The 13,033-nt window shown below is 49.3% G+C and overlaps 1 protein-coding gene across 1 annotated transcript in view; it reads right to left on the bottom strand.

Annotated features, from left to right (window-relative positions):
* LOC119971691 (sodium/hydrogen exchanger 10-like) overlaps nt 1-13,033 on the bottom strand; it is a 730,493-nt gene that overhangs the window by 484,432 nt on the left and 233,028 nt on the right. The window contains exon 11 of the mRNA XM_038807592.1: nt 11,127-11,308. Coding sequence (XP_038663520.1) covers nt 11,127-11,308 — 182 coding nt within the window. The remainder of the gene's footprint in view (nt 1-11,126; nt 11,309-13,033) is intronic.

Consider the following 13,033-nt stretch of genomic DNA (forward strand, 5'->3'; position numbering starts at 1 on the left):
GAAATCGACTATTTTGTGTTGGGTAGGATGTTGCTGGCAGGGGAGGTTAGTTCCGAGTACTCGGCAATTCTAGTATTGGACCATGCGCAGCACTGGCCGGACTTGCAGGTAAATCGGGGGGGGGGGCGGCAGTAGTAAGGGGGGGGGGGGGGGGGGAGTTCATTTCGGTACGCGCACACAGGGATAAGACGGAGCAGGCAGCGATGGCGAAGTTAGTGGAAGAGATCTTGCAGGTGGACAGGAGGTATTCGCAGGCTGTTGAGGGAACGGCAGAAACCGCAGATAGAGTTTGGGTTATTATCTACAGGTAAGGCGGTAGGGCAGTTGAGGGCGGTCTACGAATATGGGGAAAAGGCGAGCAGGATATTGGCGCATCAGCTGAGGAAACAGGAGGCAGCGAGGAAGATTGGAAAAGTAAAGGATGGGGGAGGAAACACGGTCCTGGATCCGGTGGGGTTGAATGGGGTGTTTGGGAATTTGTATAGGAGGCTGTATGAGTCAGAGCCCCCAGCCCGGGTGGAGGGAAGGGGGTGATTTTTGGAGGGGTTGGAGTTCCAGAGGGTGGAGGAAGACCTGGTGGAGTGGCTGCATGCCCCTATTGGGTTGGTGCAGGTGATAGAGCACCTTGAGACGATGCAGGTGGGGAAGATCCCGGGCCGGGACGGGTTTCCAGTGGAATTTTTCAAAATGTTTTTGGGGGTCCTGGGGCCTCTTATAGTGAGGGTATTTAATAAGGCGATGGAGCAGTGGGTGCTCCCCTCTACGTTATCGTAGGCCTTCATCTCCTTAATTTTAAAGAAAGACAAGGATCCAGGGCAGTGTGGGTCCGACAGGCCAATTTCGTTGTTAAACATGGCCGACAAGCTACTGGCCGAGATTTTGGCCTCAAGGATCGAGGACTGTGTGCCGGGGGTGATAGAGGAGGACCAGACGGGGTTTGTTAAGGGGAGGCACCAGGAGGTTACTGAATGTCATAATGATGCCTCCGAAAGGACGGAGTGTGGAGGTGGTGGTCACCAGGGATGCAGAGAAGGCCTTTGATTGGGTGGAATGGGATTATTTATGGGAGGTGCTGGGGCGGTTTGTGTTCGGACAAAGGTTTGTGGACTGTACCAGGCACCGGTAGCAACTGGTGAACTCGGAATATTTCAGGCTACACCAGGGAACGAGGCAAGGATGTCCACTCTCCCTATTGCTCTTTGCTCTGGCTAAGATTGCAATTGCAGATGCCTCAGGTGAAAATGATGTAGCTCTGAACATACTAAAAGCAGAAGATATCACAACCAATTCTGGAGAATCTAGCTCCAGAAGCATACAGGGACCCATCACAGCCCTATGAAGAAAGTGGGCCCCGACATTCGAGGCCATTCCACCGAAGGAGGAGATAGAGGAGTAAATGAAGGCATCCATATGCAGTTCTACGGTGACAGATGATACATACATAATAGTACATGACAAGAATGAGCCACGGCCTGTATCTGTATGCAGCTCCACAACAACAGTTGATACTGAGTCTGGATGCAGTTCCACGGCATTGGACGACACTTTTATATTATCACCAGATGAGAGTGAGTCACTGTCTGGTATATCTGGAAAAGATGATTTGTGCATATTAATCTTGAGCGATGAGGAACCATCACTTGGGGCTCAAGTACAAGTTGTAGGGCAGCGGCCAATGATGAGGCTGCTAATCCAACAGTTAACAGAGAGCGATCCAACTCAGACACCAGAGTGTGAGGCTCTGCAGCTTGTCGTTGAAGGTACTGACTTAACCACCACCGTTCAGTCTTCGGAAGCATGTCAGTGCGCGATGTCTCTGCAGACGGCCTACAAACTACTGCTTCAACTCCAAGCGGCCGGAAGAGTGCCAACAAAGCCAAACAAAAACAGGGAAGTAGTCATAAAACCGCTCTCAGAAAAGACAGGAGGAGCGCTCATAGCCTCAATCCCAAAATGAAAACAAAAAAAAGAGAAGGAGAGTGGGGAATACCGTGAGTGCTTCTAAGCAGGAAGCCATCGGCAATGTGGCCGACAGGCCAGAGACCACGCCACAACACAGCAGCAGAAAAAAGTATAGAGTAAAGAAATGGAAGAAGCTGAAGATGCAGGGATGGCAAACAAGAATACCAGATTTCAAGGTGCATCGCCTCAAAAGATTAAGCCACAAAAGACCAGCACGAAAACCAGTCTTCAAGGACGCTGACAAGACCTCAGATGGCCAACGGGGTGATCCCGTCGGAGGTGCACAATGAGCTGTGTACAAAGGACATGTGTAGCAAACATATCATGTAAATGAAAGCACAGTTAAATCAGTTTATCATGTACATGAAAGCTCAGTTAAAGCTATACATACACACGCCACATGTATTTAAAGATGATACAAAAAATGCTTCTGTACATGACAAAGGATGTTTTTGTATACAAATGTTAACATCTCCAAAGGAAGGGGGATGTGGTGATATATCTGTGAACCATATAGTAGGCAGGTAGCAATGCGACCTCCAACCAGCTGATGGCGCCAGACCTTGGTCACTTGATGTGGCAAACTCATCAGTTGGTAGTAAGGCGTAAACCAGGACAGTCGCAAATCAGATAGTTCCAAAAAAACTAAGTCTCTATAGCTATCCGTTTGTTACCCTTCCACGTGTTAATCAATAAATCATCATTGTAAGTCACCAGCAGTTCTGTAAGAATCATTGCAACAGCAAGACAACAGAACACAACAATTATGATCTTATGATCCTTATTCAACTGTTCTGTTCAATATTGTAATGGGGTTGCAGAAGGGCCTTCGAAAATAAATGGCCCAAAAGCAGAAGACATTCGTCATTTCCAATATGCCTCAGCACTTCATTACATCCACTGCTGATTGCTTCCACTGCAGATTATCCAATGGAGAACTGAGAGCTTGTCAAATTTGTACAAATAGCACTTTCATGGAACAGAAAATACAGAGAGTTTAATATTAATGGTGCATTAGCGAGTAGAGAAGTTTATGTGGTCCATATGGAGTTTAGCAAGGCTTGTGAAACAGTCCCAGCTGGCAGCCTATATAAAATACAAAGTCTATGAGATCTAGAGGAATGCAGCAAGCGGGAAACAAATTTGGCTCAGTGGCAGAAATAAAGGGCAATTCTGGATGGGGCGTTTTTGCAACAGATGGGGTTCTGCTTTGTACTTAGTCCCCTGCTTCTTGTGGTATATATTCATGATTTGGATGTAAATGTAGAGGGAATGATCAACAAGACGATAAAAAAATTGGCAGCATGGTGATAGCTTGGATCCCTAAAATGCAGAAGGAGTCCATTCAGCTCATCGAGTCTGCATAGACTCTCTGAAAGAACATCCCACCTATACCCACGTTCTTATAGCCACCTTAACTCCATAGGGCAGCAAGGTAGCATAGTGGGTAGCACAATTGCTTCACAGCTCCAGGGTCCCAGGTTCGATTACCGGCTTGGGTCGCTGTCTGTGCGGAGTCTGCACGTTCTCCCCGTGTGTGCGTGGATTTCCTCCAGGTGCTCCGGTTTCTTCCCACAGTCCAAAGATGTGGTCAGGTAGATTGGCCATGCTAAATTGCCTTTAATGTCCAAAATTGCCCTTAGTGTTGGGTGGGGTAACTGGGTTATGGGGATAGGGTGTAGGTGTGGGCTTGGGTAGGGTACTCTTTCCAAGAGCCGGTGCAGACTCGATGGCCCGAATAGCCTCCTTCTGCACTGTAAATTCTATGATTCTATGTAATGCACCTAATCTTCTGGATACTAAGGGACAATTTATCGTGGCCAACCTACCTAACCAGCATATATTTGGATGTACTATATCAAAATAACCAAAAGGCATTCAACAAGATGCCACACAAAAGGTTAATAGGCTAGGGAAGGCTCATGGAGTTGAGGGTAATATATTAGCATGGACAGATGATAGGTTGACAGTTAGGAAGGAAAGAGTGGGCGTAAAAGCGATATTTTCAAATCGGCAGATTGTGACAAGTGGAGTGCCGCAAGGGTCAGTGCTTGAGCCTCAGCTATTTATAATCTATATTTATGATTTGGATGACACAACAGAGAGTAATGTATCTAACTTTGCTGATACAAAGGTAGGTGAAAATTTAATCAAAACACAAAATGCTGGATAAACTTATCAGGTATGGCAGCATCTGTGGAGAGAGAAACACGTGGAGAGAGAAACATGGCATGAAACATGACTGGGGCTGTTTAGCACAGGGCTAAATCGCTGGCTTTGAAAGCAGACCAAGGCAGGCCAGCAGCATGGTTCGATTCCCGTATCAGCCTCCCCGAACTTTTCACAGTAACTTCATTTGAAGCCTACTTGTGACAATAAGTAATTTTCATTTCATTTCATGACTTTGGTGGTCAGTCTATCACCAGAAATGGAGACGGAAAGGAAGGGAAGTGTGGAGTTAGACCATGTAAAAGTGAGAATGGGGTGGAAATTGGAAACAATATCGATAAATTTCTCCAGGTCAAAACAAGGGCATGAAACAGCACCGACATAGTCATTGATGTAATGGAAGAAGAATCATGCGAGAGGGCCCGAGTAAGACTGGACACAAAGTTTGCATGTAGCTACAGCAAACAATTAGGAAGACAAATGGCAGACTTCGGGTAGTGGTGATGTACTGAGCGAATGCATATCAGCTGGCTCTCCTCCCAATCAGACCCAAAACAGAGACTTTTTTGAGATATTTGACCCAAAAAGCCACCCAAAACTCTCCCAAACCCAGACGGGGTGAACAACAACGCAGTGGAGAAGAAGATGCCGGCAAACAGCAGTTCAAAGAGCCGACGAGTAGGCAGAAGCGGTGATAAGGGGCACGAGCAACGGGCGGACTGACCAGCGGACCCACGAGGCGAGGTGGAAGCCCCGGCGAACCAAGAGCGGGGAAGATCGGTGACCCGAACGGCGGAACAGGAGCGAACGCCGCCATCTCCCCCCGCACCAAGGAACGGATGGAAGTTTCCTAAAAAAAAGGAACTGGCCGCCATGAGGGGGCTGGGGGGCGATTAAAATTAACTTCCAGGTGGTGGTGAAGGAGGTGGTGACAGAAGCGATGGCCTCCCTCCAGTGCTCGCTAGATGGCCTGGGGAGGAAATTGGAGGCCGAGGAAAGGACGATCTTGGACCTGGAGAAGGCGTCATCGGATCAGAGCAACAGATCGTGGATCTGGAGGCTGAGGTGAAGTGGTTGGTGACGGCCCAGGGGAATTTGAAGGGGAAGGTCGAGGACCAGGAAAACAGATCCAGACGGCAAAATGTCCTTATTGTGGCTTACCAGAGGGCATTAAGGGAAGGGACCCAACGGACTACATTGTTGAAACGCTGGGCAACCTAGTCAGGAGAGACAGCTTCACCAGCCGTCCAGAACTCGTCAGGGCACACAGGTTGCTCTAGCCAAAACCCAAAACTGGGAGCAGCCTAGAGCGATAATCGCGAAGTTGCACCGGTACCAGGACCGGGAAAAGATCCTGAAGTGGGCCCAACAAACAAAGTTGTGCTCATGGGAAGAGCATGGAATCAGGGTTTACAAGGACACTGGGCGGACCTTGCAACAAAGAGGGTCGAGTTCAATACGGGCAGCACAGTGGGTAGCACTGTTGCTTCACAGTTCCAGGGTTCCAGGTTCGATTCCCGACTGGGTCACTGTCTGTGTGGAGTCTGCACGTTCTCCCCGTCCCTGCATGAGTTTCCTCCGGGTGCTCCTGTTTCCTCCCACAAGTCCCAAAAGACATGCTGTTATGTGAATTGGACATCCTGAATTCTCCCTCGGTGTACACGAACAAGTGCCGGAATGTGGCAACTAGGGGCTTTTCACAGTAACTTCATTGCAGTGTTAATGTAAGCCAGTGTTCTTCAAACTTTTTTTCCGAGGACCCATTTTTACCAACCGGCCAACCTTCAGGACCCAACCCGGCTAACCTTTGCGACCCACGCCGGCCAACCTTCGTGACCCACTCCGGCCGACCTGGAACCTGTTGGATGAAGGTGAAGCCTTCCGGTGTCGGAAAGTATGGAGTCTCCATCTGTCCAAAGTTCTGAATTTTTTTCCAGTAAAGTTTTAGCAAATAAACGCCCCCCTCCCGAACTTGTAAAAGAAAATAAAAAATAAAATGAGTAAAATAAATGAAAAAAAATGAATAAAACTCCCCCGAACTTGTAAAAAAAATTAAATGAATAAAATAAATGAAAAAAATGAATAAAACCCCCCCCGAACTTGTAAAAAAATGAAATGAATAAAATAAATGAAAAAAATAAAAATTAAATGAATAAAATAAATGAATAAATGAATAAAAACCACTACAGAATTTGTAAAACAAAAAGCTACAACCGTTTAAAAAATAGTGGTCGCACTGCGCATGCGTGCCCTATTTGCATATGCGCACCGATCATCGCGCGCACGCGCATGCGCAATGCAGCCAAATTTTTTTGGCATGTTCGAGGCCGCTTGCAGCCTTCGTTATGAAAAGCCGCCTGCTGCGCGGGGATTTGCGCGATCGGGAGTGCAGCGGACAATGGCTCCGCGACCCTCCCGACACCCGCCCGCGACCTACCGACTTTGAAGAACACTGATGTAAGCCTACTACTGGCAATAAATAAAGGTCCTTAAAATTATGTCCCCTTGTGACTGCCATTACCGCCCTGGGGAAAAGTCTCTGGCTATCCACTCTATCCATGCCTCTCATCACCTTGTACACCTCTATCAAGTCACCTCTCTGCCTTCTTCACTCCAGTGCGAAAAGCCCTAGCTCCCTCAACCTTTCTCCATAAGACATGCCCTCCAGTCCAGGCAGCATCCTGGTAAATCTCCTCTACACCCTCTCCAAAGCATCCACATCCTTCCTATAATGAGGCAACCAGAACTGGACACAATATTCCAAGTTAAGCACCAGGGGAAGGAATACTACTTTGGCATCCTGGTGGAGGCTGACGAGTTTGTAAAGGTGAACAATCTGGAGAGGGAACAAACGCGGCAGCAGTTGATGGCAACGGGAAAAAAGGGCTGCAAGGGGAAGACAGAATGGGACCAGGAACAACTGTGTGGACTCGGCGTTTGTGCGGGACTGAGCTGCCTCGTTCTCAGTTTAAAGTTGGAAGACAGAGACAGAAAGGAGCGAGGAAATGGGAAGCAGGTGAGGGGGGGGGGGGGGGGGGGGGGGGAGGAAGGGAACGGAGACAGGCTTTTCAGAATAGAGACAGGGCTAAACCAGCCCAGAGAGGAGCCACTGCACTAACAGGGAGGGAAGACAGGCAGTAAGGGGAGCCATGGCGCACCTCTCAGAGGAGAGGGAGTGTCTGGTCAAGAGGGGAGGGCAGGGCAGAAGGGAGGTTGAATATGGGGGGGGGGGGGAAATTAAGAGGGAGGGGCAGGGACGGGGGAAATCACAAAACAGACAGGGGGCAGAAAGATATGAAAGTGTTGGCAGCAAGACAGACATAGGCCTCGACGGGCATGGGACAGGCCGAGAAATCAAGATGGCGCCGCAAGCAGCCACTTTGGAGGGTTCCTAAACAAAAGGGGTGCACCCATGTGGCATACATATAGTTGGCGGCCATGTTGGATGTCCTCTTGGCAAAGGGAAATCCCAGAGCGCTAGAGCCGACCTCATGGTGAGAGCGGCGACCGCAGCCATTTTGGACTACCCCCTAACAAAGAGTGCAGGGGCACGTCCAAGAGGTAAGTATGGTTGATCCCGCAGGAACAGGAGGACAAAAACCCCCCACCAGGATAGCCACTTGGAATATAAGGGGTCTGAACAGCCCAGTGAAAAGATCCACGGTATTCGTCCATCTTAAAAGCCTGAAGGCTGACACAGTCTACCTACAGGAGACACACCTGAGAGAGAAGGACAGACTACTGATAAGGAAGGGCTGGGTGGGACAGACATATCATTCCTGCTACGGGACGAGGGCTAGGGAAGTAGCCATACTTATCAGCAAGAGAATGAGATTTACGGAGACTAGGACGGTGAGGGACCCAGGGGGATGGTAAGTCATGGTCAGTGGTGTCCTAGAAGGGGCGCCAATAGTGCTAGTGAACACGTACCCTCCCAACTGGGACAACACAGAATTTATTAAAAATACCATGTCAGAAATCCCCAACATTGATACCCACGACTGATACTGGGGAGCGACTTTGACTGTGTACAGGATCCGCTGACCGACCGATCAAACCTCAGAACAGGGAAAAAGACAGGCATGGCTAAGGAACTTGGGGCATTTATGGAGCAGATGAGGCGGTGGACCCATGGAAGTTCCTACACTTGGGAGAAAAGAAGTTCCCGTCCTTTTCACAAGTACACATGGTATACATCCGTATCGACTTCTTTGCAGTGGGGAAAATCAGTGCTTCCAGGAATTGTTGGAGCAGAATACTCCGCGATAGTCATCTCCAACCGTGTTCCACATTACTTGGATGTGACCTCCTAGTCGACAAGGCCTGCTGCCAAAAACATCACAGGCCATAGGCGACTACGTGAGGTCTCACATTCTGGGAGGCACTGAAGGCTGTGATCAAAGGGGAAATTATAGCCTACAAGGCACGCAGAGACAGGGAAGAGAGAGTGGGCAGGCAACATCTGATGAACTCCACCTTGGAGGTTGACAGAAAGTACTCCGAGGCCCCGACCCTAGAGCTGCTGGTGGAGAGGACAAAGCTACAAATGGACTTTAACCTGCTATCCACTAGGAAAGCAGTACACCAACTCTGCCAGACAAGGGGGACCTTCTACGAACACGGAAAAAAGGCTGGCCACCTACTGGCTCACCAGCTAAGAAAGCAGGCAGCCAAAAGGGAAACAGCACAGGTAAAGAATGGCAGTGGCAGACTGGTAGCGGAACCAAAAGAGGTCAATCGAGCATTTGAGACTTTCTCCCGAGGGCTGTACACCTCTGAGACCCCGACGAGGATGCAGGGATGAAACAATTCCTCGACGAAATTAGAAATACCATTTGTGTGGAAGGACTCGGGGGGAGCTGGTGGCCACCATCCCCACTCTACGGGACGGTTTGGGGTTGGAACCGAGAACTCTCTCTCCTCCTGCTCGGTGCCCATAGGACCCCAGGGTTCACCTCGTGATTGAAGGGCAGCTGGTTCGAGCCCTGGCTGCCCCTACATCATCTGGCTCTGTCAGACCTGGTGGCTCCCCAACGTCTACACCATCATGTCAATGCCCTTGTCAATGCTCCTCAGTGATTGGGTCATGCTCTGCAGCACCTTGGAAATGCCCACCTGCAACAGGGACAAGCACCGCTGCACCTCGGCCATTCCCATTTGAAAGCCGGACATGTCCCGCAGAACCTCATCAAGGTCAGCCTGGTGCTGGGTCACATCCCCAGCAAGTTGGACATTCTGCCGAGGCCATCAGCCATGGCAGTTATCATTGCGCCACACCTTGGACACCTCCACTAATGCTGCTGACGTCGTGCACCAAGCTCTCCACTACGGTCCCCACCCTAGCAGTGTTGGCCTCGGTGCCATGCATTGCCGGCGACATCTCCTGCACCCGTAGCCTCTAGGAGTGCTCCAATTGGCTACAGACCCACTGGAGTGTCGCTGACACCTCCCTCTGAATGTCCCAGCGCTCCCTAATATCTCCATCAGCTCCGGGTAATCCTGTTCCAGAGACTCAGCATCTGACAGGGACCCAATTGGGACCTGGAATCCAGCAGACCTCTGATTGTTGTCTCACCTTGGGGTTCCTGCCTCCAGTTGATGTACATCAGCAGCTGTGTGGTGGTCATCAGATTGTGCCCCAGAAGCCTGTCCAGTAACATTTCCCAATGAGGTGTGTGTATCTGCGCTTGTGGAGGGTGGGGATGACAGCTGTGACACATCGATCGTAGTATCCTCGGATCTCTCCCCCGAGGTGTTCTCTTGGGAGGCAGAGGAGGGGGCCACCTGGGATGGGCCGTCGGCTGGAGGACCTGTGGGAGAATGGACATGTGGTCAGTGGGAGGGGTCAGTAAGTATGGCAATAACAACTCACGTGTGACAGGTGCTCTGGATGGGGCTCGGTGGATCCTCACCTCTTTGGCGTCTACCAACTCCATATTGGTGAGCGCTCTGTCCTCGGCCACCCCAATCACCTCCGGGGCCTGTTCCTCAAAGATGGTGAGTATTCGTATGTCTGTCACCCCTCCAACTGTCTGGGCCCTCTCCCGGAAATTGTGGGAGAGCTTCTCCTGCGGAGACACAGAGATGGTATCGTAAGCCGCACACGTGGTTCATAATGATGGGAGGGGTGTGTGAAGGAAGGATGGGATGTTAAAGGGAGGGTTGGGGGCTGCATGGGGGGTTGGAGGAGTATGGATGCTAACGTGGGGGCGGAAAGGTCTCGGGGGGTTGGGGGGGCGGGGTGGTTGGGGGCGTTGGTGTCAACCCGCCCTTGCTGCCTGGTGTAGGTCTTCTTGCGACACTGGAGGCCAGTCCTCCTGGTCACAATCCCCGAGCTCACGGCCTCCACAATCTCATCCCTGGCCAGGCAGCAATGGCTACCCTGTGGCTCACCCTCCGGGACCCGCAGGGGAACAGGACATCCCTCCTGGCCTCCACCGCATTGAGGAGCCTCCCTAGGTCTGCATTCCCAATCTTGGGGCCGATCGTCTTGGCGCCATGGCTGCAAGCTGATTAGGGCTGGCTGTGCAAGAGCTGTTTAAGTTCGACCCTGTTAGCTGGGGTGCGCGGTCCTGGCAAATCGGCTAGCAAGCCTTTATTTGCGGCGAGAAGCCCATGGGGCCTCGTTAAGTGGATCAATTAGCGTTGAATAGCATTGCTGGCCTCGCCCAGCTAAGCGCCGGGAAGCTTGTGGAAGTCCCACTCGCTGCAACACTTGGAAAATTTTCCGGAGAATCGCGCCCAGTGAGGATAAAATGAGTGAAATAAACTTTTATAGGCTAAAATATCAAAAGTAAAACAACATACACATGTGCAAAGGGTATTTGAAACAGGAAAGTGACTATAATTGGGTTCAACATGGAGAAACATTTGCCATAATTTGGTAATGTTAACAGGATTTCAACGAAAATGCGCAATTATTCATGCCAACAGCTGCACCAATAACCTGAAGGTTTTCCAATTTACCAAAATTACATAATTACGGTACTGCTCACATTTTTATGCTGCCTCCTGTACGGATCTTCAATTTGTACTAATTTTTCTGCCATTACCCAATTTGCATCTGCAAGGAATCGATCCATTTTCAGCAATGAAAAAGTGTTGGCCTCACTCTCTCTGACACGCTGAAGTGCACTATACATAGCCATCCGTTTAGGGGCTGGAATATCACTAAGACCTTGAAAAGGACCAAGATGTAATAAATATCATATGTAATTACAGAATCTAAAAGCACAAAAGACATTCACCTCACTGTACCTGTGCTGGCTCATTGACAGAGTTGTTCACACCCCCAATTTTTTGCATCCTTTTGAAAATGAAATGAAAAATGAAATGAAAATCGCTTATTGTCACAGATAGGCTTCAAATGAAGTTACTGTGAAAAGCCCCTTGTCGCCACATTCCGGCACCTGTTCGGGGAGGCTGGTACGGGAATTGAACCGTGCTGCTGGCCCGCCTGGGTCTGCTTTCAAAGTCAGCAATTTAGCCCTGTGCTACACCAGCCCCTTTTAATGCAACATGCTGTTTACCAAATAAGCTTTATGAGATACTTCATCAAATTCCTTTTGAAAGACTATGGGCACGATTCAGCCACCGTGCTGCGCCTAGCGCGATTCCAGGAGCGCCGTGTGAATAGCAGGAAAGGCCAAAATCGAGATTCACACCAGGCGCAAACCATTTTGAGATTCACCTGGCCTGCTCCCGATGACGGATCAGGCCCAGAAATGGGAAGAATGTCATTCAGTTTATTTTGCATTCATTTCAATCTCATTGGCGACAACGAAGTTGAACGCAGCGGCCTCCTGGGAGTTAACTGGCTCCCCAGATAGAAGACACGTGTGTGTCATTTAGTGCTCCTTTACAAAAATGGAAGCTGGAGCAATGGCTACCAAGGGGAAGGGAGGAGGTGAGTAGCCCTTTCCATCTACCGCAGGGGTGGGGCCTTCAAGCCAACTTTAAATATTGTGGAGCAACTACAGCGGCAACCTGTCTGTCCTACCAAACTCTCCCAAGACAGAGCCCTACTGAGGCTTTTCTCATAAAAGTTAGTTTCACCCCCTTTGATTGCGAGCAGCCTCTAGCTTCACTGCTGAAGGCTATCTGTGACCTCTCATTCTAGATTGCTCCACAAGGGGGAACATTTGGTCTACGATTACTTTATCAATTCCTTTTAGTATTTTATATACCTCGATCAGATCCCCTCTCATCTTTCTAAACTCCCTCTCATCTTTCTAAACTCCAGCGAGTATAAGCCCAAACTGTTCAATCTATCCTCGTAAGTCAACCCTTTCATACCCAGAATCAATCTGGTGAACATCCTCTGAATCGCCTCCAATGCCACCACATCCTTCCTCAAATAAGAACAAAACAGGACACAATACTCCAGATGTGATTTCACCAACACTCTATACAATTGCAACAACACTTCTCTACTTTTATACTTCAGTCCTTTTGCAACAAATGCTAAAATTCCATTTGCCTTTTCTATTACATGCTGTACCTGTATACCAACTTTCTGTGATTCATGAACAAAGACACCCAGATCCCTCTGCCCAGATTCATTTTGAATCTGCTTTCCATTTGGATAATATTTGCCTTTCTATTTCTTTGGGCAAAATGGCTGACCGCACAATTATCTACATTAAACTCCATCTGCCAAACTGGTTCAATGAAAAACTGTTCAAGTCAAAAAGCAAGATTGAGAGTGACCTCTCCGGTCTCTTCAACAAGCGTAAAATTCCACATCCTATGACTGCTGAACCCAATCTGGCACGACTGTTTGAAAACCAGCTGTCCCTACCAGCAAAATAGCTTAATAGTAATTAAGCCGCCCCGACGCCGAGACGCAATTCTCCGCGGTGCGGATTCTCCAGCCCAGATGGGCCGAGCAGCCGTCAACAAA

Source organism: Scyliorhinus canicula, chromosome 9 (genome assembly GCF_902713615.1).
Source record: "Scyliorhinus canicula chromosome 9, sScyCan1.1, whole genome shotgun sequence".
In the NCBI taxonomy this organism is placed as follows: Eukaryota; Metazoa; Chordata; class Chondrichthyes; order Carcharhiniformes; family Scyliorhinidae; genus Scyliorhinus; species Scyliorhinus canicula.